Genomic DNA, 23,289 nt, shown 5'->3' with positions numbered 1-23,289 from the left:
TTGGGTCGGAGTGTTAAAAGTTGTTTTTCTTCGAAGAAGTGTTTTCGAGTCACGGGACCGAGTGACTCCTCCTTCTGTGCTCATTGCGCATGGGCGTCGACTCCATCTTCGATTGTTTTCCCCGCAGAGGGTGAGGTAGGAGTTGTACTATAGTAATAGTGCCCGCGCAATGAAATGTGTAAGTATGTACCTATTAAAGGTTTAAATAATATATATACAAATGTACAAAATTGAAGGTAACTTCTGAACTGCTACAGGCTCCCGGGGAGGTGGGTGGGCACATGTGAATCTCAGCGACTGATGCCACGAACAGATGTACACTGGGTAAGTGACATTTTCAGTTCGATGGCATCTGTCGCTGTAGATACACATGTTCTGCATAGACTAGTAAGCAGTTATTTCCCCATAAGCGGTGGTTTAGCCTGTAGGAGTAGAAGTTGTCTGAAATAGAGTTCTTAATACAGCTTGACCTACTGTAGCTTGTTGTGCGGATAGCACATCTATACAGTAGTGTTTGGTGAATGTGTGAGGCGTAGACCATGTGGCTGCCTTACATATTTCATGCATTGGGATGTTTCCTAAAAAGGCCATTGAAGCACCTTCTTTCCTTGTTGAATGTGCCCTGGGAGTAATGGGCAGTTGTCTTTTTGCTTTAAGGTAGCAGATTTGGATGCATTTAACAATCCATCTGGCTATACCTTGTTTTGATATTGGGTTACCTGCATGAGGTTTTTGGAATGCAATAAATAGCTGTTTAGTCTTTCTGATGTTCTTTGTTCTGTCAATGTAGTACATTAATGCTCTTTTGACATCTAATGTATGTAGTGCTCTTTCAGCCACAGAATCTGGCTGTGGGAAAAAAACTGGTAGTTCTACCGTTTGATTTAGATGGAACGGTGAAATAACTTTTGGTAAAAATTTTGGATTAGGTCTTAGGACGACCTTATTTTTATGTATGTGTATAAAAGGTTCTTGTGTTGTGAACGCTTGAATTTCACTTACTCTTCTTAGAGATGTAATGGCGATGAGAAAGGCAACTTTCCAGGTTAGGAATTGTATTCCGCAAGAGTGCATGGGTTCGAAAGGTGGGCCCATGAGTCTTGTTAGGACCACGTTTAGGTTCCATGAAGGAACAGGTGGTGTTCTTGGTGGTATAATTCTTTTAAGACCTTCTATGAATGCTTTGATGACTGGTATCCTATACAAGGAAGTTGAATAGGTAGTCTGCAGGTATGCAGATATTGCTGCAAGGTGTATTTTAATAGAAGAGAAGGCTAGCTTTGCTTTTTGTAAATGGAGCAAGTAATTTACTATATGTTTTGGAGTTGCGTGTAGTGGTTGTATCTGATTATGATGGCAGTAACAAACAAATCTTTTCCACTTACTTGCGTAGCAGTGTCTAGTGGATGGCCTTCTGGCCTGCTTCATGACTTCCATACACTCTTGGCTAAGTTGTAAGTGTCCGAATTCTAGGATTTCAGGAGCCAGATTGCTAGATTCAGCGATGCTGGATCTGGGTGTCTGATCTGTTGGTTGTGTTGCGTTAACAGATCTGGTTTGTTGGGCAGTTTGATGTGGGGTACTACAGAGAGATCTAGCAGTGTTGTGTACCAGGGTTGTCTTGCCCACGTTGGTGCTATTAAAATGAGTTTGAGTTTGTTTTGACTCAATTTGTTTACTAGATAAGGAAGGAGAGGGAGAGGAGGAAAAGCGTAAGCAAATATTCCTGACCAGTTCATCCATAGGGCATTGCCTTGGGATTGCTTGTGTGGGTATCTGGACGCGAAGTTTTGGCATTTTGCGTTCTCTTTTGTTGCAAATAAGTCTATTTGAGGTGTTCCCCAGAGTGTGAAGTAGGTGTTTAGAATTTGTGGGTGGATTTCCCATTCGTGGACTTGCTGGTGATCTCGAGAGAGATTGTCTGCCAGTTGATTCTGGATCCCTGGAATAAACTGTGCTATTAGACGAATTTGATGGTGGATTGCCCACTTCCATATGTTTTGAGCTAATAAGCTTAACTGCGTTGAATGTGTTCCTCCTTGTTTGTTTAGATAATACATCGTTGTCATGTTGTCTGTTTTGACAAGGATGTATTTGTGGATTATGATTGGTTGGAAAGCTTTTAGTGCTTGAAAAACTGCTAATAATTCTAGATGATTTATATGCAGTTTTGTTTGATGTATGTCCCATTGTCCTCTTATGTTGTGTTGATTGAGATGTGCTCCCCACCCTGTCATGGAAGCATCTGTTGTTATTACGTATTGTGGCACTGGGTCTTGGAAAGGCCGCCCTTTGTTTAAATTTATACTGTTCCACCATAGAAGCGAGAGGTAAGTTTGGCGGTCTATTAACACCAGATCTAGAAGGTGACCCTGTGCTTGAGACCACTGTGAGGCTAGGCACTGTTGTAAGGGCCTCATGTGCAGTCTTGCGTTTGGGACAATGGCTATGCATGAGGACATCATGCCTAGGAGCTGTAGTATTGTTCTTGCTTGTATTGTCTGATTTGGAGACATGTGTTGAATGACTCTGTTGAAATTGTGAATTCTTTGTGGAGTTGGCGTTGCTACTCCTTTTGTCGTGTCTATTATGGCTCCTAGATATTGCTGTACTTTGCTTGGCTGAATGTTGGATTTTGCAAAGTTGACGGTGAACCCTAGTTTGTAGAGGGTTTGTATGACTTGATTTGTGTGGTTTGAGCATTGTGTGAGCGAAGTGGTTTTGATTAGCCAGTCGTCTAGATACGGGAATACATGTATTTGCTGCCTTCTGATGTGTGCAGCGACTACTGCTAGGCATTTTGTGAATACTCTTGGAGCGGTTGTTAAACCAAAAGGCAATACTTTGAATTGGTAATGTATTCCTTTGAATACAAACCTTAGATATTTTCTGTGTGATTGATGTATTGGTATATGGAAATATGCGTCTTTGAGGTCTAGGGTTGTCATGTAGTTGTGTTTTTTGAGCAATGGTAACACTTCTTGTAGTGTGACCATGTGAAAGTGGTCTGATTTGATGAATGTGTTTACTACTCTGAGGTCTAGAATTGGTCTCAGTGTTTTGTCCTTTTTTGGTATCAAAAAGTACAGTGAATAAACTCCTGTGTTTATTTGTGTGCTTGGTACTAATTCTATTGCATTTTTTTGCAGTAGTGCTTGAACTTCTATCTCTAGAAGCTGTGAATGGTGTTTTGATAAATTTTGTGATTTTGGTGGTATGTCTGGAGGGAATTGCAGGAATTCTATGCAATAACCATGTTGGATAATTGCTAGGACCCATGTGTCTGTAGTTATTTCCTCCCATGCTTCGTAATATTGACTTATCCTTCCCCCCACTGGTGTTGTGTGGGGGGGGGGGGGGGTGAGTGACGTGTGAGTCATTGCTTGTTGGTAGTGGTTTTGGGGCTTTGAAATCTTCCTCTATTCCTAGGGAATTGCCCTCCTCTATACTGGCCCCGAAAGCCTCCCCTGTACTGTCCCTGGTAGGTGGACGGTGCGGACTGTGAGGTACTAGCTTGTGTGGCCTGACCCCGAAACCCTCCTCTAAAAGGTGTTTTGCGGAAGGTGGTATAAGATCCTCTGCTCTGCGGGGAGTAGAGTGCGCCCATGGCCTTGGCAGTGTCAGTGTCCTTTTTGAGCTTTTCTATGGCTGTGTCGACCTCCGGACCGAACAGAAGTTTTTCGTTTACTGGCATGTTAAGTACTGCCTGCTGAATTTCTGGCTTGAATCCAGACGTTCTGAGCCATGCGTGCCTACGGATGGTAACCGACGTATTAATGGTCCTTGCGGCTGTGTCTGCTGCATCCATAGAGGAGCGTATTTGATTGTTGGAAATGTTTTGACCCTCCTCAACAACCTGTTTTGCTCTTTTTTGTAGATCTTTTGGGAGATGTTCAATGAGATGCTGCATCTCATCCCAGTGGGCTCTGTCTTATCGCGCTAGCAGCGCTTGTGAGTTTGCGATGCGCCACTGGTTTGCTGCTTGGACAGCGACCCTCTTCCCGGCTGCATCGAACTTTCTGCTTTCTTTATCTGGGGGAGGTGCATCCCCAGAAGTGTGTGAATTTGCTAGTTTTCTGGCAGCCCCTACCACCACAGAGTCTGGTGGCAGCTGAGAGGTGATGAATACAGGGTCCGTAGGAGGCGCCTTATACTTTTTGTCCACTCTAGGCGTTACTGCCCTACTTTTAACTGGTTCCTTGAAGATCTCCTTTGCATGGCGTAGCATGCCTGGGAGCATAGGCAGGCTTTGGTAGGAGCTGTGGGTGGAGGAGAGGGTGTTAAATAAAAAGTCATCCTCTACTTGTTCAGAGTGTAGTTCCACATTATGGAACTGTGCTGCTCTAGCCACCACTTGTGAATAGGCTGTGCTGTCCTCAGGTGGTGATGGCCTAGTTGGGTATGTGTCTGGGCTGTTATCAGACACTGGTGCATCGTACAAGTCCCACGCGTCTTGATCTTGGTCATCGTGGCTCATGGCGGTGTGAGCTGGCGAATGTGACGGGGTGTAAGTTGGCGAAGCCGGAGTTACAGGTGGAGGCGAGGGAGGAGGTGTTACCTTCTTTGCTGTTTGTTGCTGAGGAGCCTCTAGTGCTATAAACTGAAGTGTTCTCTTTCTTTTGACAGGTGGAAGGGTACTGATCTTCCCTGTCCCCTGCTGAATAAAGATACGCTTTTGCGTGTGATCCACTTCAGTGGATTGCAGTTCCTGTTCGAATCTGTGTTTTTTCATTTGTGAAGACATAGAATGCTCTTCAGTATAGGAGCCTGAAACTGGGTCTGTTGGTGCTTTTTTCGGCTCCGAAAACCCTGTTGTTTGTCTTTTCGGCTCCGAGGTAACCTTCCTCTTCTTTTGTGCCGAAAAATCTTGGCCTCTATGGTCTTCGGCGCCACTGTCTCGGCGTCGATCCGTGTCGACACCGAACTCTCGGTGTCGATGCTTCTCTTTAGCACTCTCTCGGTCCCGAGGAGGCTGCGTGCCGGTGTCTCGACCGGAGTCGGACGATCTCGACACTGAATGGGCCTTTTTCGGTGCCGATTGTTGGTCACCGGTAATTTGGGTTGAGCCATGGCCGGTTGGCAGTGGCGTCCCCTGGGCCTTTTTGCCTTTTTTAAGTTCTGATCTCGACGTCTTACTCACAGTTTTTGTATTGTCGAGTTCGTCGGAGTCTGAATCCTGGATGGAAAAGGATTCCTCCTGTTCCTCTTCTGTCTCGAACTGTCGATGCTCCTTTGGCGTGGACGCCATCTGCAGTCTTCTCGCTCGACGGTCGCGCAGAGTTTTTCGGGACCGGAACGCCCGACAGGCCTCACAGGATTCTTCGCTGTGCTCGGGTGACAGGCACAGGTTACAGACCGAGTGTTGGTCCGTATAAGGATATTTGTTGTGGCATTCAGGGCAGAATCGAAACGGGGTCCGTTCCATCGGCGTTGTTCTCCACGCGGTCGGGCCGACTAGGCCTCGACGGTGTGCCGAAATCTACCCCGAAGGGCACCGAAGCGCTTCGATGTTCAATGCGTCGTCGTGTGTGTTTATCTCGAACCGGATCGCAACGATACCGTCGAAAATCTTCCGTTTTCAGCTATCTTTCCGTTCCGAAACTCGGAGCGACAGCAACACGTCCGAACCCGATGGCGGAAAGAAAACAATCGAAGATGGAGTCGACGCCCATGCGCAATGAGCACAGAAGGAGGAGTCACTCGGTCCCGTGACTCGAAAACACTTCTTCGAAGAAAAACAACTTGTAACACTCCGACCCAACACCAGATGGCGAGCTATTGCAGAACATGTGTATCTACAGCGACAGATGCCATCGAACATATCTTTTCTTAGTTTATTTTAAGAACCACAGGTTCAAATTTAACATGTAATATCTTGTTTGAAAGGTATTGCAGGTAAGTACATTAGGAACTTTGAATCATTTCAATTGCATGTATACTTTTCAAGTTATTCACCAATAGCTATTTTAAAAGTGGACACTTAGTGCAATTTTCACAGTTCCTGGGGGAGGTAAGTTTTTGTTAGTTTTACCAGGTAAGTAAGACACTTACAGGGTTCAGTTCTTGGTCCAAGGTAGCCCACCGTTGGGGGTTCAGAGCAACCCCAAAGTTACCACACCAGCAGCTCAGGGCCGGTCAGGTGCAGAGTTCAAAGTGGTGCCCAAAACGCATAGGCTTCAATGGAGAGAAGGGGGTGCCCCGGTTCCCGTCTGCCAGCAGGTAAGTACCCGCGTCTTCGGAGGGCAGACCAGGGGGGTTTTGTAGGGCACCGGGGGGGACACAAGCCCACACAGAAATTTCACCCTCAGCGGCGCGGGGGCGGCCGGGTGCAGTGTTAGAACAAGCGTCGGGTTCGCAATGGAAGTCAATGAGAGATCAAGGGATCTCTTCAGCGCTGCAGGCAGGCAAGGGGGGGCATCCTCGGGGAAACCTCCACTTGGGCAAGGGAGAGGGACTCCTGGGGGTCACTTCTGCAGTGAAAGTCCGGTCCTTCAGGTCCTGGGGGCTGCGGGTGCAGGGTCTTTCCCAGGCGTCGGGACTTAGGTTTCAGAGAGTCGCGGTCAGGGGAAGCCTCGGGATTCCCTCTGCAGGCGGCGCTGTGGGGGCTCAGGTTTTGGTACTCACAGTCGTAGAGTAGTCCGGGGGTCCTCCCTGAGGTGTTGGTTCTCCACCAGACGAGTCGGGGTCGCCGGGTGCAGTGTTGCAAGTCTCACGCTTCTTGCGGGGAGATTGCAGGGGTCTTTAAAGCTGCTCCTTTGGATAAAGTTGCAGTCTTTTTGGAGCAGGTCCGCTGTCCTCGGGAGTTTCTTGTCGTCGTCGAAGCAGGGCAGTCCTCAGAGGATTCAGAGGTCGCTGGTCCCTTTGGAAGGCGTCGCTGGAGCAGAGTTCTTTGGAAGGCAGGAGACAGGCCGGTGAGTTTCTGGAGCCAAGGCAGTTGTTGTCTTCTGGTCTTCCTCTGCAGGGGTTTTCAGCTAGGAAGTCCTTCTTCTTGTTGTTGCAGGAATCTGGTTTCTAGGTTCAGGGAGAGCCCTTAAATACTAAATTTAAGGGCGTGTTTAGGTCTGGGGGGTTAGTAGCCAATGGCTACTAGCCCTGAGAGTGAGTACACCCTCTTTGTGCCTCCTCCCAAGGGGAGGGGGTCACATCCCTAATCCTATTGGGGGAATCCTCCATCTGCAAGATGGAGGATTTCTAAAAGTTAGAGTCACTTCAGCTCAGGACACCTTAGGGGCTGTCCTGACTGGCCATTGACTCCTCCTTGTTTTTCTCATTATCTCTCCTGGACTTGCCGCCAAAAGTGGGGGCTGGGTCCAGGAGGCGGGCATCTCCACTAGCTGGAGTGCCCTGGGGCATTGTAACACGAAGCTTGAGCCTTTGAAGCTCACTGCTAGGTGTTACAGTTCCTGCAGGGGGGCGGTGTGAAGCACCTCCACCCAGAGCAGGCTTTGTTTCTGTCCTCAGAGAGCACAAAGGCTCTCACCGCATGAGGTCAGACACTCGTCTCTCAGCAGCAGGCTGGCACAGACCAGTCAGTCCTGCACTGAACAATTGGGTAAAATACAGGGGGTATCTCTAAGATGCCCTCTGTGTGCATTTTTTAATAAATCCAACACTGGCATCAGTGTGGGTTTATTATTCTGAGAAGTTTGATACTAAACTTCCCAGTATTCAGTGTAGCCATTATGGAGCTGTGGAGTTCGTTTTTGACAGACTCCCAACCCATATACTCTTATGGCTACCCTGCACTTACAATGTCTAAGGTTTTGCTTAGACACTGTAGGGGCATAGTGCTCATGCACATATGCCCTCACCTGTGGTATAGTGCACCCTGCCTTAGGGCTGTAAGGCCTACTAGAGGGGTGACTTACCTATGCCACAGGCAGTGGGAGGTTGGCATGGCACCCTGAGGGGAGTGCCATGTCGACTTAGTCATGTTCTCCCCATCAGCACACACAAGCTGGCAAGCAGTGTGTCTGTGCTGAGTGAGGGGTCCCTAGGGTGGCATAAGACATGCTGCAGCCCTTAGAGACCTTCCCTGGCATCAGGGCCCTTGGTACCAGGGGTACCAGTTACAAGGGACTTACCTAGGTGCCAGGGTTGTGCCAATTGTGGAAACAATGGTACATTTTAGGTGAAAGAACACTGATGCTGGGGCCTGGTTAGCAGGGTCCCAGCACACTTCTCAGTCAAGTCAGCATCAGTATCAGGCAAAAAGTGGGGGGGTAACTGCAACAGGGAGCCATTTCTTTACACTTACCCACTGCAGAAAGAGGCCTTGTGCCACTTCCGGATCAAGACGCCACTGGTGATCGACTATGCATTGATGGCTGAGTTAGTCTGCTCTGGCATTCAGAGAGCCCACCAAATGTTGAACTACCAGGATTATGCCCCGATATCCCAGCCACGTCCAGAGGAGCAGAGCCTCTTGGCAAAGAGTCCACGACCCCACTCCACCCAGTTTGTTGCAGTACCACATGGCAGTACCGTTGTCCGTGAACACTTGCACCACTTTCCCTTTTAGAAGGGGAAGGAATGCTTTCAATGCAAGACTGATCGACCAGAGCTCCAAAAGATTGATGTGGAATCGGTCTCCACAGGAGACCAGAGACCTCTGATCTCTGCCTCTCCCTTGTGGCCGCGCCATCCAAGGAATGAAGATTCGCCGTAGTCTGAAGGTGGGAGCTGACTTTCTGGAGCGTGTTCGCCTTTAACAGCCAGTCGTCGAGGTAGGGGAAGACTGAAACCCCTAACCTGCCCAGATGAGCTGCAACCACCGCCATCCCTTTCGTGAATACCCGAGGGGCACTAGTAAGGCCGAAGGGGAGCACGGTAAATTGAAAGTGCCCATGACCTACCACAAATTGGAAGTGCCGCCTGTGGACAGGCAAGACGGGTATTTGGAAGTAAGCCTCCTGCGTCCAAGGCATACAGGAGCTGAGCCACAGTGAGCATTTTGAATTTCTCCTTCTTGAGGAAGAGATTGAGGGCCTGAAGGTCTAGGATAGGACGTAGGCCCTTGTCATTTTTGGCCACCAGAAAGAAGCAGGCTTACCAACCACAACCTACTTCTGGCACGGACCCTCTCTATGGCTCCCTTGGCCAAGAGGGCCACGACTTCCTCAGGGAGAAGTGCCAGATGATTCTCCGGTAAGCAGCCGTTGGATGGAGGCATAGGCGGAGGGGCAGTCTCGAAGGGTGGGGAGCAGCCCCTTTGGACTATTTGAAAAACCCTACTGTCCGTCGTGATGGATTACCAGTGAGGCAGGTGATTGCGGATTCTGCTCCAACTGGTCTGAGATGGTGGAATGGACTAGGAGGGTTTGGAGGCTGAGACAGGAGAAGGGTTGGACTGGGCAGACCTGTGGTGCCCTGGCCCACAAGCCCGAGGCATTCCATGTACCCTGCTAAGTAGCATGTGTGGCTCGGTGGCTGGCAGGGAAAGGACATGACAGGGAGCCCCTTCCGCAACCACGAAAGGGGTGAAAAGCTGACTGTGTTGGGTGAGGGGCAGCCTCTAGGCCTAAGGACCGAGCCGTAGCCCAAGACTTCTTGAACCTCTCGAGCGCCGAGTTCACTTTGTCTCCGAAGAGACAGGTGCCATCGAAGGGCATGTCCATGAGAGACTGTCGGATTTACCCTGAAAAACCAGACGTCCTCAACCAGGCATGGTGGCTCAAGACCACCGCTGATGCACCCGATCTGCCCAGTAGTCGTTGGTTGTGTCCAGCCCACAACAAATCATGAATCCCTCCCATCAGCAACGGCTTGGGAGATGATGGCGTGGGCCTCCTCCGGGTCCTGAGACAATACCTACGTGACTGAATCCCACAATGAATGCGTTTAGCCACCCATAAGGCATGGGCTGCTCACGGACGGCAATGCCAGACTGGAGGAAGAAAACATTTTCTTACCAAGCTGATTCAGTCTTTTTGATTCCCTATTGTAAGGAAATGCCTCCTTGGCATGGTTACCCCCTGACTTTTTGCCTTTGCTGATGCTATGTTTTGATTTGAAAGTGTGCGGAGGCCTGCTAACCAGGCCCCAGCACCAGTGTTCTTTCCCTAACCTGTACTTTTGTTTACACAATTGGCACACCCTGGCATCCAGGTAAGTCCCTTGTAACTGGTACTCCTGCTACCAAGGGCCTTGATGCCAGGGAAGGTCTCTAAGGGCTGCAGCATATCTTATGCCACCCTGGGGACCCCTCACTCAGCACAGACACACTGCTTGCCAGCTTGTGTGTGCTGGTGAGGACAAAACGAGTAAGTCGACATGGCACTCCCCTCAGGGTGCCATGCCAACCTCACACTGCCTACGCAGTATAGATAAATCACCCCTCTAGCAGGCCTTCCAGCCCTAAGGCAGGGTGCACTATACCATAGGTGAGGGCACCAGTGCATGAGCACTGTGCCCCTACAGTGTCTAAGCAAAACCTTAGACATTGTAAGTGCAGGATAGCCATAAGAGTATATGGTCTGGGAGTCTGTCATACACGAACTCCACAGCACCATAATGGCTACACTGAAAACTGGGAAGTTTGGTATCAAACTTCTCAGCACAATAAATGCACACTGATGCCAGTGTACATTTTATTGTAACATACACCCCAGAGGGCACCTTAGAGGTGCCCCCTGAAACCTTAACCAACTACCCGTGTAGGCTGACTGGTTTTAGCAGCCTGCCACACTCGAGACATGTTGCTGGCCACATGGGGAGAGTGCCTTTGTCACTCTGTGGCTAGTAACAAAGCCTGTACTGGGTGGAGATGCTTATCACCTCCCCCTTGCAGGAGCTGTAACACCTGGCGGTGAGCCTCAAAGGCTCTCCCCCTTTGTTACAGCACCACAGGGCATTCCAGCTAGTGGAGTTGCCCGCCCCCTCCGGCCACGGCCCCACTTTTGGCGGCAAGGCCGGAGGAGATAATGAGAAAAACAAGGAGGAGTCACTGGCCAGTCAGGACAGCCCCTAAGGCAACCTGAGCTGAAGTGACTCTGAGTTTTAGGAATCCTCCATCTTGCAGATGGAGGATCCCCCCCAATAGGGATAGGAATGTGACCCCCTCCCCTTGGGAGGAAACACAAAGAGGGTGTAGCCACCCTCAGGGCTAGTAGCCATTGGCTACTGCCCTCCCTGACCTAAACAAACCACTAAATTCTGTATTTAGGGGCTCCCCTGAACCTAGGAACTCAGATTCCTGCAACCTAAGAAAAAGAGGACTGCTGAGCTGAAAAACCCTGCAGAGAAGACGGAGACACCAACTGCTCTGGCCCCAGCTCTACCGGCCTGTCTCCCCACTTCTAAAGACACTGCTCCAGCGACGCTTTCCCCAGGACCAGCGACCTCTGAATCCTCAGAGGACTGCCCTGCTCTAGAAGGACCAATTAACTCCCGAGGACAGCGGCTCTGTTCATCCAAGACTGCAACTTTGTTTCCAAAGAAGCAACTTCAAGACAACTGCGTTTCCGGCCGGAAGCGTGAGACTTGCTACTCTGCACCCGACGCCCCCGGCTAGACTTGTGGAGAAACAACACTTCAGGGAGGACTCCCCGGCGACTCCAAGACTGAGTAACCAAAGTTGCCCCCCCTGAGCCCCCACAGCGACGCCTGCAGAGGGAATCCCGAGGCTCCCCCTGACCGCGACTGCCTGACTCCCAGATCCCGACGCCTGGTAAAGACTCTGCACCCGCAGCCCCCAGGACCTGAAAGATCATAACTCCAGTGCAGGAGTGACCCCCAGGAGGCCCTCTCCCTTGCCCAGGTGGTGGCTACCCCGAGGAGCCCGCCCCCCCTTGCCTGCATCGCTGAAGAGACCCCTTGGTCTCCCACTGATTTACATTAGAAACCCGACGCATGTTTGCACACTGCACCCGGCCGCCCCCGTGCTGCTGAGGGTGTACTTTCTGTGCTAATTTGTGTCCCCCCCGGTGCCCTACAAAACCCGCCTGGTCTGCCCTCCGAAGACACGGGTACTTACCTGCTGGCAGACTGGAACCGGGGCACCCCCTTCTCCATTGAAGCCTATGCGTTTTGGGCACCACTTTGAACTCTGCACCTGACTGGCCCTGAGCTGCTGGTGTGGTAACTTTGGGGTTGCTCTGAACCCCCAACGGTGGGCTACCTTGGACCCAAACTTGAACCCCGTAGGTGGTTTACTTACCTACAAAAACTAACAAATACTTACCTCCCCCAGGAATTGTTGAAAATTGCACTGTGTCTAGTTTTAAAATAGCTAGATGTGATTTATTTGAAAAGTATATATGCAATTGTGATTATTTAAAGTTCCTAAAGTACTTACCTGCAATTCCTTTCATTTTAAGTATTACATGTAAAATTTGAACCTGTGGTTCTTAAAATAAACTAAGAAAATATATTTTTCTATACAAAAACCTATTGGCCTGGAATTGTCTTTGAGTGTGTGTTCCTTATTTATTACTTGTGTGTGTACATCAAATGCTTAACACTACTCCTCTGATAAGCCTACTGCTCGACCACACTACCACAAAATAGAGCATTAGAATTATCTCTTTTTGCCACTATCTTACCTCTAAGGGGAACCCTTGGACTCTGTGCATGCTATTCCTTACTTTGAAATAGTGCATACAGAGCCAACTTCCTACACCTATCCAGGGGAGCAGATAGGAATGCTCCAGAAGAAGAAGCCTGGATGACCAGGCTCTCAAGCGTAGGGTGCAGGAGCAGGAATTTAGGGTCTTTCAGCAGAGACTGGTGGAGGCGGGTGACTGTCCTATTCACAGGAGCCTCTGTGCTTCGTCTGGACCAGGTTCCCAGAAGGACATCCGTGAGGGCTTCATTAAAGGGTAAAAGGGGTTCCGAAGTAGAAGCCCCAGGCTGAAGCACCTCAGTCAGGAGGGTAGTCCTGACCGCCACAGAAGGAAGCTCGAGCCAGAGGACCACAGCTGACCTACTGATCACCATAGAATATGACGCTCCCTCCGCTGTAGCCACGGTAGGGGAAGAAAGCATGCCAGCATCTGGAGAAGTATCCAGACTACTGGCCTCACCCAATTATTGTGCCCAGACCATGTCAGGGTTGTCAAGCTGGTGTTCCAGAGGGTACAGTGACCCCTAAAAACCTTCCCAGTATTCATACCAATACTAAAACGAGTCAGAATTCAACCTGGGGTGAGAAGACCCCTTCGAAGTCGGATCTGGCATTGAGCGAAGCAATTCTGGCTCCGGGTTGTGGGAGTATTAAGATTTGGTCGACGATGATTGTGGGCCCAGCTGGCCTCGGAAGCGTCAACATCTTTGCCGGCCCCAGGAAAGGTTGCGTTGGCACGACCGGCGTCATCACAGATCCAACAATGGATCTGGAGGGCCCCTTAATGGCTGGAGCCGAAGCCACCAGCACCAAATTCAAGGTGCCCCTATCTGATTCCCCCGGGCCTTAAAGGTGCCGTGGAGGAGGAGGGGTCAGAGGGGAAATCAGTCCGCACAAAGATGAGGCACATGGCCTCATAAAAACTCCTTCAGCTGAGCAGGGGTACCCGTGAGAGTGTCAGAAATGTTGTGCCTCCCTGCTTGCTGATATAATACATGCTGGTCATATTGTCCATACAGACCAACACCGAAGTTCCTTTTATCCTTGGAAAAAAGGCTTGCAGTGTGAGTAAACTGGCTTTGAGCTCCAAGCTGTTGATGTGTATTTGTTGATGACATATTGACTATTTCACCCGGATTTGTAGGTCTTGGACGTGCACACCCCAGCTGTACATTGAAGCATCCATCGTAATGATGAAATCGGAAACCAGGGTTGGATATTTAAGGCCTTGAGACAAATGAGGTTTGTGGTACCACCATTTTAACGCATCTACCATTTTTGGTGTGATGGACATCAAATCTTCGAAGGTGCCTTGAGACTGAATCCATTGGAGCTGCAGTTTCTCCTGCAACGGTCTCATCTTGAGACGTGCAAATGGGACAAGGTTGATTGCTGAAGAGACCATGCCCAGGAGCCATTTGAACAATCTCACTGAAACTTACTTTTTTCTTGATATTTTCAGGCCAAGGCTGTTATCCTCTGTTGTCTTACTTGTGAGAGGTAGGCTTTGTTTTGGATTCTGTTCATGGGATGGAGTTGATATTCTAGAGGTGACAAGTGGTGGAAAGTTTGGTGGAGGAGAACAGACAGGCAGTGGCAGTGTTGTTGTTGGTGGTTCCTCTGGATGTAGAGGGAAACATTCCTATAATCAGACAGCATAGTCTGAGGGTCTTGAACCAAAGAACTAGGCATAAAAATGTCAGCCCTCCTCGTCTGAATCTTCCATGTCTAACAGATGGCCTATGGTCAGAAGAGAGATAGTGGTGTGAGATGAAAACTCAGGTTTTACAAGTGTTTTTGTGATTTTAATCCTCGTAGGTGGTGTAGATAATGATGTTGTCGGTGGAATGTGACTTGCCGGAGGAGTCATCCGTCGTCATCGACAATGTCTTTGTCAATGGTAACATTGTCGATGTAGTAATAAACTCAGGAGTCAACAGAGTAATCTTTGTTGTCAGTGGGGGGAGGGGTTGCTGTGCCCTTCGTCTCCACAACCTTTGTCAACGAGATGGGAGTATCGATGGAGGTAGCCATCGTCAGTACCGTAGACGGTCTCGCTGATCATATGGTAGTGACGGTCGTCATCACCGATCTTGCTGTTGACCGTAATCGTCTCATCGATGGAATCTTGAAGGGAGATTTCTTTTGAACCATCGACTAGTCAGAAAACGATGCCTCAGGCATGTCTTTTAGTGGCTTTGAAGACGTGGTAGGAACAGATACAAATTGCCTTAGAGAAGAAATGTTTTTGCAGTCTCCTTTTTCTTTGATTCCCTCTCTTGATTGTGAGTTTTGAGGGTTTTCTGCTCTCCTCAGAAGTGCCTTCTAAAGATCTGGTTCTTTTGTGTGACTTTTGAGAAGAATCACTCTTCTTCTGAAGAAGTTTTTGGGTATTAGTCTTTTTTAGCCAAAATTATAAATTCCCTTCTCTAGCCTTCAAAGTTTTGGTAGAGATAGTACGACAAATTTTGCTTCCTTTTGGTCAGGGTAAAAGGCAGTAAAAAATACAGATTTTATGAGGATCATCCATATGAACCCTCTTTTTCCCCACAGGTCTTTCAGGGACGAAAAAGGCCTTTTGAATCCGATATGGTAGGTAAGATAAAATCCAGTACTTTGCTTGAAAGGAAAACTGAGTGCAGCCCAGAGAGACTCCCTTCACACTCGATGTGCAGTAAAACTCTGAGGGAAAGAGCCTCTTTTAGGAGCATTCTAGAGGAGGCTGGTGCTTGATTGGTCAGTTTAGATTTGGTCCTTTTAAAATAAGAACATAGATAGGCTAAGTAAACTGAGAGCCCACTGCCATTTTAGCCTATTGTGTTTCTTACATACTGCTTTCTAAGGTACTGAAGGATTCCCAGTTCGACGACAGGGAATGATTCAAGCATGTGAATCTATAAAAGATCCAATACTGGATAACCCCCTTCTCTCTTACTTGTTGTTCCTTCAGGCTGAGCCTTTTTGTGCTGCTGATTTACTGAGTGACCCATATTTCTAGGAGAAGTATTTGGCCCACAGGGGGCTGCTGTTTCGAGGACAAACTGCATGGACCTTTACTGTTGGTCATTTGCTCCTGAGCCTTTGACATAAAACCCTTAGTAGTTCTCTTTGTAAGTAGCAAAGTCTCAGTATCCTTAAAATAGTTTTGCAAGGGGGTTGAAATCACCAGATCTGAGACTAAGGTTTTAAATTTAATTTGCAGTTGTTGTAATAGGTCCACAATGTCATCAACACGCAGTAGTTGTTGTAACCGTGCCAGCACTAAATCCGGGGGCACTTTTGTAGCTTCTGGAAATCTGACGGAATAATCAGAACCCATATCTAGCTTGTTGGCTATATCCTCAAAAGTACCGTCACATTTGCTATTGCAGCTCACTGTCCAATTACTGTATCTGATAATTTTATTAGGATGTTGTTTATAGTGTTCATTGCTGATAGTACTGTTTAAGTGTGCATGGGAGGGGTCGGGCATCTTTGTCCTGCTCCTCTTGCTGTGAAGTAGTGATAGTTTTTTCATCTGTCATTACTGGTAGAATACCTTTCAAGAGGAGATCTTAATGCTGCTCCTCTGCAGCTAAAATTGCTTGATGTTGCAGTGCCCTAAATGAAGAATTAGTGGTTTTAAAAAGTTCCAGGTCATTTGGTGAACTTTCACACTCCAGGTTTGAATTAATATTAGGGTCATTTAAAGAGACTTTAGATGAGTACAATAGTAGACTGAAATATCTGACTGACCACAAAAGGAATTGGTCTCTGTAGGAAAGTGCCCCTTTTTGACATGGTCAACCCATTTTTGCCTGGTAGTTGATGCAATTTTGACGGCAAGTACACTGGGTTCCTGCTGTCCAGGTCCCCAGTGACAGATCTCTTTCCCCAAAACTGTGCAATTGTTCCCCAATTACCAAAGCATTTGTTGTCCTTCCTACCCAAACAGACAAAGCCTAAAAAGAAGGTACTTAACATTTAGAGGCCTTGCCATCATATCAGGTCATTGAAGTTTTGGGTACAAGCGATATTTGCTAAAAGTATTGACCAGTTGTCCCCTGTTCCATCTCGAGAGAAATGTCCTGAAAAGGCGAAAGGCCAGTGAGCGGGGGCTTAACACGCTTTAAACCAGGAGGAAGTCACAAAGGGCTAAATCCAGGTAGGCATTAGGGATTTCCACAACCAATATTCATGACACAAATATATGTGTTATGAACATGGTGGGGGGATCCTATTTGAAGATTCTCAATATATATATATGTACACACACTTTGTGTAGCAATGAAGGATTGACGCTTCAAAATATCTGAGGCGTTAAGTGGGCCAGAGATTTTAAACAGAACATTTGAAGAGCTGTGTTTCATTTTATCAACAAGCAACTTCTTAACTGGTGTCACATGTTATCACATTACTGATATCATTTGAAAATACGTTCTGAAGGGTTGAAAAGAAACATACCACTGAGCTTTAAGGATCTTACCTGCTCCAGGGCCACGATTTGGAAAGATGGCATCCCGTGATGGAGGATTTTTTCTGCATTTAGTGCTTTCACAAACATTTCCAAACTGTGTGGGTCCTTGCAAAGTAGAGAGGCTGAATGCTGATTGTACTTGGTGAGGAGAAGTTGCAACAGCAGATATTCATCCTTTGCAACAGCCGCTGGCTCATTTGAGACTTTTTCTAGTAATCTATCAATAGCAGGCAGTAGCTCGGAAAGCACCGTCTGGAAATGAAAGCAAACATATCAGTTGGATGTTGTATATAAATGCATTTGCAAACTAGCTGCTTTATCTTACTATAACGCAGCATATTCATCTTAAAGTATGCCTTCAAGGAAGGACATATTGAGGCAGCCCGTCACGTTAAAAACTAAGCAATTACTATCTGACTGACAGAAATTTGAGAGCTTGAGCATCACAAGAGGACTAGATCATAAATGTAGAAAGTGATACAACAGAAATACAATTGAAAAGTGCTCACTAACACCTCAAGCTAAGGTTATTTTAATTTATTTTTGTGATTTGTATGGTGCAAAGTTAAGTTGTGAGAATGCTTCCATTGCAATGCAACTACTAACTCCTGTAAAACATTTGTGTCTATAAAGCCACATATAACATACTAAAGAACCTTGTTAGGTTTTTGTAGGAACTCTTTTTGACATGGTTACGCCCCTTTAAGCACCTTCTGTGAGTCTCTAGTAAATGGTATCCCGTGGTACCTAAGGCCTGGGGTACTAAAAGTATCCTTAAGGGCTGCAGAATGAATTGTGCAACCCTCAGGGAACCCTCACCAAGCACATGACAGGTTGTCATTGCAGGCTGCATGTCTTGGTGCAGACAAAAGTTAAAACATGACATAGCTCACAGTATGTGTGCCATGTCCCCCTAACACTGCATGCAAAATATGTAAGTCACCCCACTAGCAGGCCTTACAGCCCTAAGGCAGGGTGCACTATGCCACAGATAAGGACATAGCTGTATATGCAATATGCCCCTACTATGCCTAAGTCCATTTAAGTGCAGTGTATCCATATTGAGTATATAGTCTGGGGAGTTTGTCATTACGAACTCCACAGCTCCATAATGGCTTCGCTGAATACTGGGACCTTTGGTATCAAAGTTCTCAGCACAATAAACCCACACTGATGCAGTGTGGGACTTATTGAAAAATGCACACAGAGGGCATCTTACAGATGCCCATGTATGTTAGCCAAACTGTTGGTGTGGGACTGACCGGTCTGTGCCAGCCTGGCACTTTCAGACAAGTTTCTGACTAAATGGGGTGATTGCCTTTGTGCACTCTGTGGTCAGAAACAAAGCCTGTCCCGGGTGGAGGTAATTTACACCTCCCCCCTCCACGAACTGTAACACCTGGAGGTGAGCCTCAAAGACTCAAGCCTCGGATTACAGTGCCCCAGGGCATTCCAGCTACTGGAGCTGCCCACCCCCCAGACAAAGCCCCACCTTTGATGGCAAGTCCAGTGGGAAAATTAGGGAAAACAGGGAGGAGTGACCACCCCAGCCCGAACCACCCCTAAAGTGTCCAGAGCGGAGGTAAACCCGTCCCTGCAGAATCCTCCATCTTGGTTTGGAGGACAGGGACCAATAGGAATAGGTTTGTGCCCCCTCCCCAATGGGAGTGGGCACAAGGGGTGTGTAGCCACCCTCGGGGACAGTAGCCATTGGCTACTGCCCTCTGACCCCCTAAAACACCTCTAAATCTAGGATTTAAGGGCCTCCCTGAACCCAGCTCACCAGATTCCTGGCGACCTAGAAGAAGGACTGCTTAGCTGAAAGCCCCAGCAGGGAAGAAGGAAGACTGTAAAAGAACAGCAACGCATCCAGCGATACCAGAGACCTCTGCCAAACTCCAGAGGACTGCCCTGCACCCAGAAGGACCAAGAACTCCTGAGGGCAGAAGCCCTGTCTAAGAAAAACCTACAACCAAGGACTACCACCTCACTTCGGATGCGCAAGTCCTGAACCCTGTGCACCTGACACCCATGGCCCGTGTCCAGGTGGTCCACCCAGCAAGAGAGGGTCCCCAAGTGATTGCGAGGAAGTGCCCACCCTGGGTTGACCTCTCCACGACGATGCCTGCAGAGGGAAGCTCCGGACGAAGATATCCAACGCCTAAAGACTCACTGCACCCACAGCCCCCAGGCCTTGGGGAAACCGACACTCAGTGCAGCTATGTTCAGCAGGCAGCCCTCCTCCCTGTCCGACTGGTGGTGTGCCTGACACACCCCCCTGGACCCCGCCTGCAGCCTCTAAATTACCCCCCTGGGGTCTCTTCATAGAACAGCACTGGAAGCCCAATATCCTGTTTGCACCCTGCACCCGATTGCCCCTGCGCCGCAGAGGGTGTGTATTTGGCGCCTACTTGTGCCCCCTCCAGTGCTCATTCAATCCCCCCTGGTCTGCCCTCCGAGCCACGGGTACTTACCTGCAGGCAGGCCTGATTCCGAATACTCCGTCTCCATAGGAGCCCACGTTAAAATTGATCATCTATGACCTCTGCACCCGGGCAGCCCCGTGTTGAAGGTGGTGGGTGTTTGGGGGTAACTGGAACCCTAACCGGTGCACTTCCTAAAACCCGGAGACTAAAACTAAGTGTTGTACTTACCTGTAAAATGATCTAACATTTCTTCCCCCCAGGAACTGTATCTGAAAATTGCACGGTGTCCATTTTGAAAACAGATTATTGCCAATAATTCAAAAACTGTATAACTTAACGATTTCAAACAAAAGACTGTTGATACATATGTGAAATACTAATCTATTGAAGTACTTACCTGCAACTTGAATCTTGTGGTTGTAAAAATACATTAAGAAAATATATTTTTCATATATAAAAACCATTTGTCTGGAGTTCAGTCATTGAGTGTGTGCTTCTACTATTGTACAAATGCTTTACACTACCCTCTGATAACCCTAACTACTCGACTACACTACCACCAAAAGAGAGCATTAGTATTATCTACTTTAGCCTCTGTTAAGCCTCTAAAGAACACCTGGACTCTGTGCCTACTATGTCTCATTTTGATATAGTATATAAAGAGCCAGCTTCCTACACTAGGGTAATGTGTGGCAAATATATAGAATGAATATTGTGGTGATCATTGGTTTATGCAAAACAGACGTTCATTTGGCCTTACAGGAATTTAGCAAGGTTAATTTGTTGATTTCTATGTGAAAAACCAGAGCAGATCAGTTTGCACATTTAACAATCTGAGAAGTTTGCAGTTTAACAATCTGTTTTCTGAAAATAAAAATAAAAAAACTCAACAGCTGTACAGTTACGCCTTGATAGAATACAAGCTGATCTAGCTGTGCTGGAAGATGTCTAACACGCACCTCACTGTTAACCTCTTGAAGAGTTCTCATCAAGATTTTTGCAACATACGATGGGATACTACCCATCTTGATACTCTTCAGTAGAAGTTCCAACATGGCTGATACCTTCTGCTTTGCTTTCTGAGAAGCTGCTGTCTGCAACTCCTCGAATATGGTCCCAAGAGCCTGTAGTAGACAAGGAAATTAAATGCATTCAATATTGTGAAAAAATATGAATGTTGGTGATGTTTTGAAAAATTCAGCCTGACCAAACACTGCATGTACAAAAGAGCATCCAACATCTGAGTAAGTCATAGAGCTTGCAGAATTAGAAGTCACTATGACTTAGTGTTGCGAATCAGCATCTGGTAAACACAGTAGAAACACACCAAAATTTGGGTTTATACATGTAAAGGCCAAGATATCACTTAGCAGTCACAAATGTAGGCAACGTAACACAATGTGGGAAATTAAATTGTAAAGTAAATTGCATAATAAAGAAAAAAACAATATAAAAGTAGACCATTTTCTCTTGACACTTGGTTATGGACCACCAGAATTTAGTAGCTAGTCAATAACTTGACAACGCTTTCAATAAAACAAATAAATTAATTAAAAAAAATAATGAACAAACTGAAGGACTTGGAAAGCTATGATGTCTGCAAAAGGTATACCGCAAAAACTTTGTGAAACAACTTTGCCAAGCCACATGATTACCAAATGACACTACTAGATAAGGGGCATCCTGCACTCTCCCAGCAAACGGAGTCACTTCTACTCCTAGAGTTAGTAAGAGTCAGGCACTCTGCTATTATGAGCTGTACATGGCTTTCTTTAAAAGCAAAAGCTGCAATGAGAAAACGTCCAGGTTTTCTTCCAAAAGTAGTGCCAGATGTCCAAATCAAAGTATTTCTCTTCCACCGTTTTTCAAGAATTCCTCTTCACTGGCAGAGATCTTTACAAACTGTATGTATTTGGATATCGAATCTCTAGCTAAAACTAAAGAACTAGACAATAAAATCATCTTTTTGTCAGCCCTAGGCCAGTTTGAACTAGTACAACCACTCAAAAACAGTCTATGTCTAGGAGAATGGCTTTGTGCTTTCTCTTATGTTATCCAAAGCTAACAAAGCACTATCAAGTAAGCATAGAGACTATTCCGCAAGGAGCTAAGTGGTTAGCACTGCATTAATGAAGACTGTCTCCATTTCTAAAACATTTAAAGTGCCCAGAGGTTTTTAATATTTACAAGACACTGTCTTGAGCCAGACTCTTTACTATTAATGAAGAACAGTAGAAGAGAATGAAAATGTCACTTACCCAGTGTACATCTGTTCGTGGCATCAGTCGCTGTAGATTCGCATGTTTTGCATAGCTCGCCATCTGGTGTTGGGCCGGAGTGTTACAAGTTGTTTTTCTTCGAAGAAGTCTTTCGAGTCACGGGACCGAGTGACTCCTTCTTTTGTCTCCATTGCGCATGGGCGTCGACTCCATCTTCGATTATTTTTCCCCGCAGAGGGTGAGGTAGGAGTTGAATTGTAGTAATAGTGCCCATGCAATGGAGTGACTAAGTATGTACCTATTTAAGGTTGAGATGATACATATACAAATAGTTGAAGGTAACTTCCAAACTGCTCCAGGCTCCCGGGGAGGCGGGTGGGCACATGCGAATCTACAGCGACTGATGCCACGAACAGATGTACACTGGGTAAGTGACATTTTCAGTTCGATGGCATCTGTCGCTGTAGATACGCATGTTTTGCATAGACTAGTAAGCAGTTATCTCCCCAAAAGCGGTGGCTCAGCCTGTAGGAGTGGAAGTAGTTTGAAATAATGTTCTTAATACGGCTTGACCTACTGTGGCTTGTTGTGCGGATAACACGTCTACACAGTAGTGCTTGGTGAATGTGTGAGGCGTAGACCATGTGGCAGCCTTACATATTTCTTGCATTGGGATGTTTCCTAGAAAGGCCATGGTAGCACCTTTCTTTCTGGTTGAGTGTGCCCTTGGTGTAATGGGCAGCTGTCGTTTAGCTTTAAGGTAGCAGATTTGGATGCATTTAACTATCCATCTGGCTATACCTTGTTTTGATATTGGGTTTCCTGCATGAGGTTTTTGAAATGCAATAAATAGTTGTTTAGTCTTTCTGATGTTCTTTGTTCTGTCAATGTAATACATTAATGCTCTTTTGACATCTAATGTATGTAGTGCCCTTTCAGCTACGGTATCTGGTTGTGGAAAGAACACTGGAAGTTCCACTGTTTGATTTAGATGGAACGGTGAAATAACCTTTGGCAAAAATTTAGGATTAGTCCTTAGGACGACCTTATTCTTGTGTAGTTGTATAAAAGGTTCTTGTATTGTAAACGCCTGAATCTCGCTTACTCTTCTTAGGGAAGTAATGGCGATGAGAAATGCAACCTTCCAGGTTAGGAACTGTATTTCGCAGGAGTGCATGGGTTCAAAAGGTGGACCCATAAGTCTAGTTAGGACAACATTTAGGTTCCATGAAGGAACAGGTGGTGTTCTTGGTGGTATAATTCTCCTAAGGCCCTCCATGAATGCTTTAATGACTGGTATCTTATATAGGGAAGTTGAATAGGTAGTCTGCAGGTATGCAGATATTGCTGCAAGGTGTATTTTAATGGAAGAGAAAGCCAGGTTAGATTTTTGTAAGTGAAGCAAGTAACCCACTACATGTTCTGGAGTTGTGTGTAATGGTTGTATTTGATTAATATGGCAGTAGCAAACAAACCTCTTCCATTTACTTGCATAGCAGTGCCTGGTGGATGGCCTTCTGGCTTGCTTTATGACTTCCATACATTCTTGGGTAAGTTGTAAGTGCCCGAATTCTAGGATTTCAGGAGCCAGATTGCTAGATTCAGCGATGCTGGATCTGGGTGTCT

At 46.9% G+C, this 23,289-nt stretch overlaps 1 protein-coding gene across 1 annotated transcript in view; it reads right to left on the bottom strand.

The window, feature by feature from the left end:
* HEATR1 (HEAT repeat containing 1) overlaps positions 1 to 23,289 on the bottom strand; it is a 710,058-nt gene that overhangs the window by 337,249 nt on the left and 349,520 nt on the right. The window contains exons 22-23 of the mRNA XM_069234483.1: positions 20,404 to 20,568; positions 17,028 to 17,270 (exon numbers count right to left, since the gene is read on the bottom strand). Of these exons, the coding sequence (XP_069090584.1) occupies positions 17,028 to 17,270; positions 20,404 to 20,568 (408 nt within the window). The remainder of the gene's footprint in view (positions 1 to 17,027; positions 17,271 to 20,403; positions 20,569 to 23,289) is intronic.

The sequence above is a fragment of the Pleurodeles waltl genome, chromosome 5 (assembly GCF_031143425.1).
Source record: "Pleurodeles waltl isolate 20211129_DDA chromosome 5, aPleWal1.hap1.20221129, whole genome shotgun sequence".
NCBI lineage: Eukaryota > Metazoa > Chordata > Amphibia > Caudata > Salamandridae > Pleurodeles > Pleurodeles waltl.
Note: the sequence above shows the minus strand (reverse complement) of the source record. Positions and strands in the feature narration are given on the sequence as shown.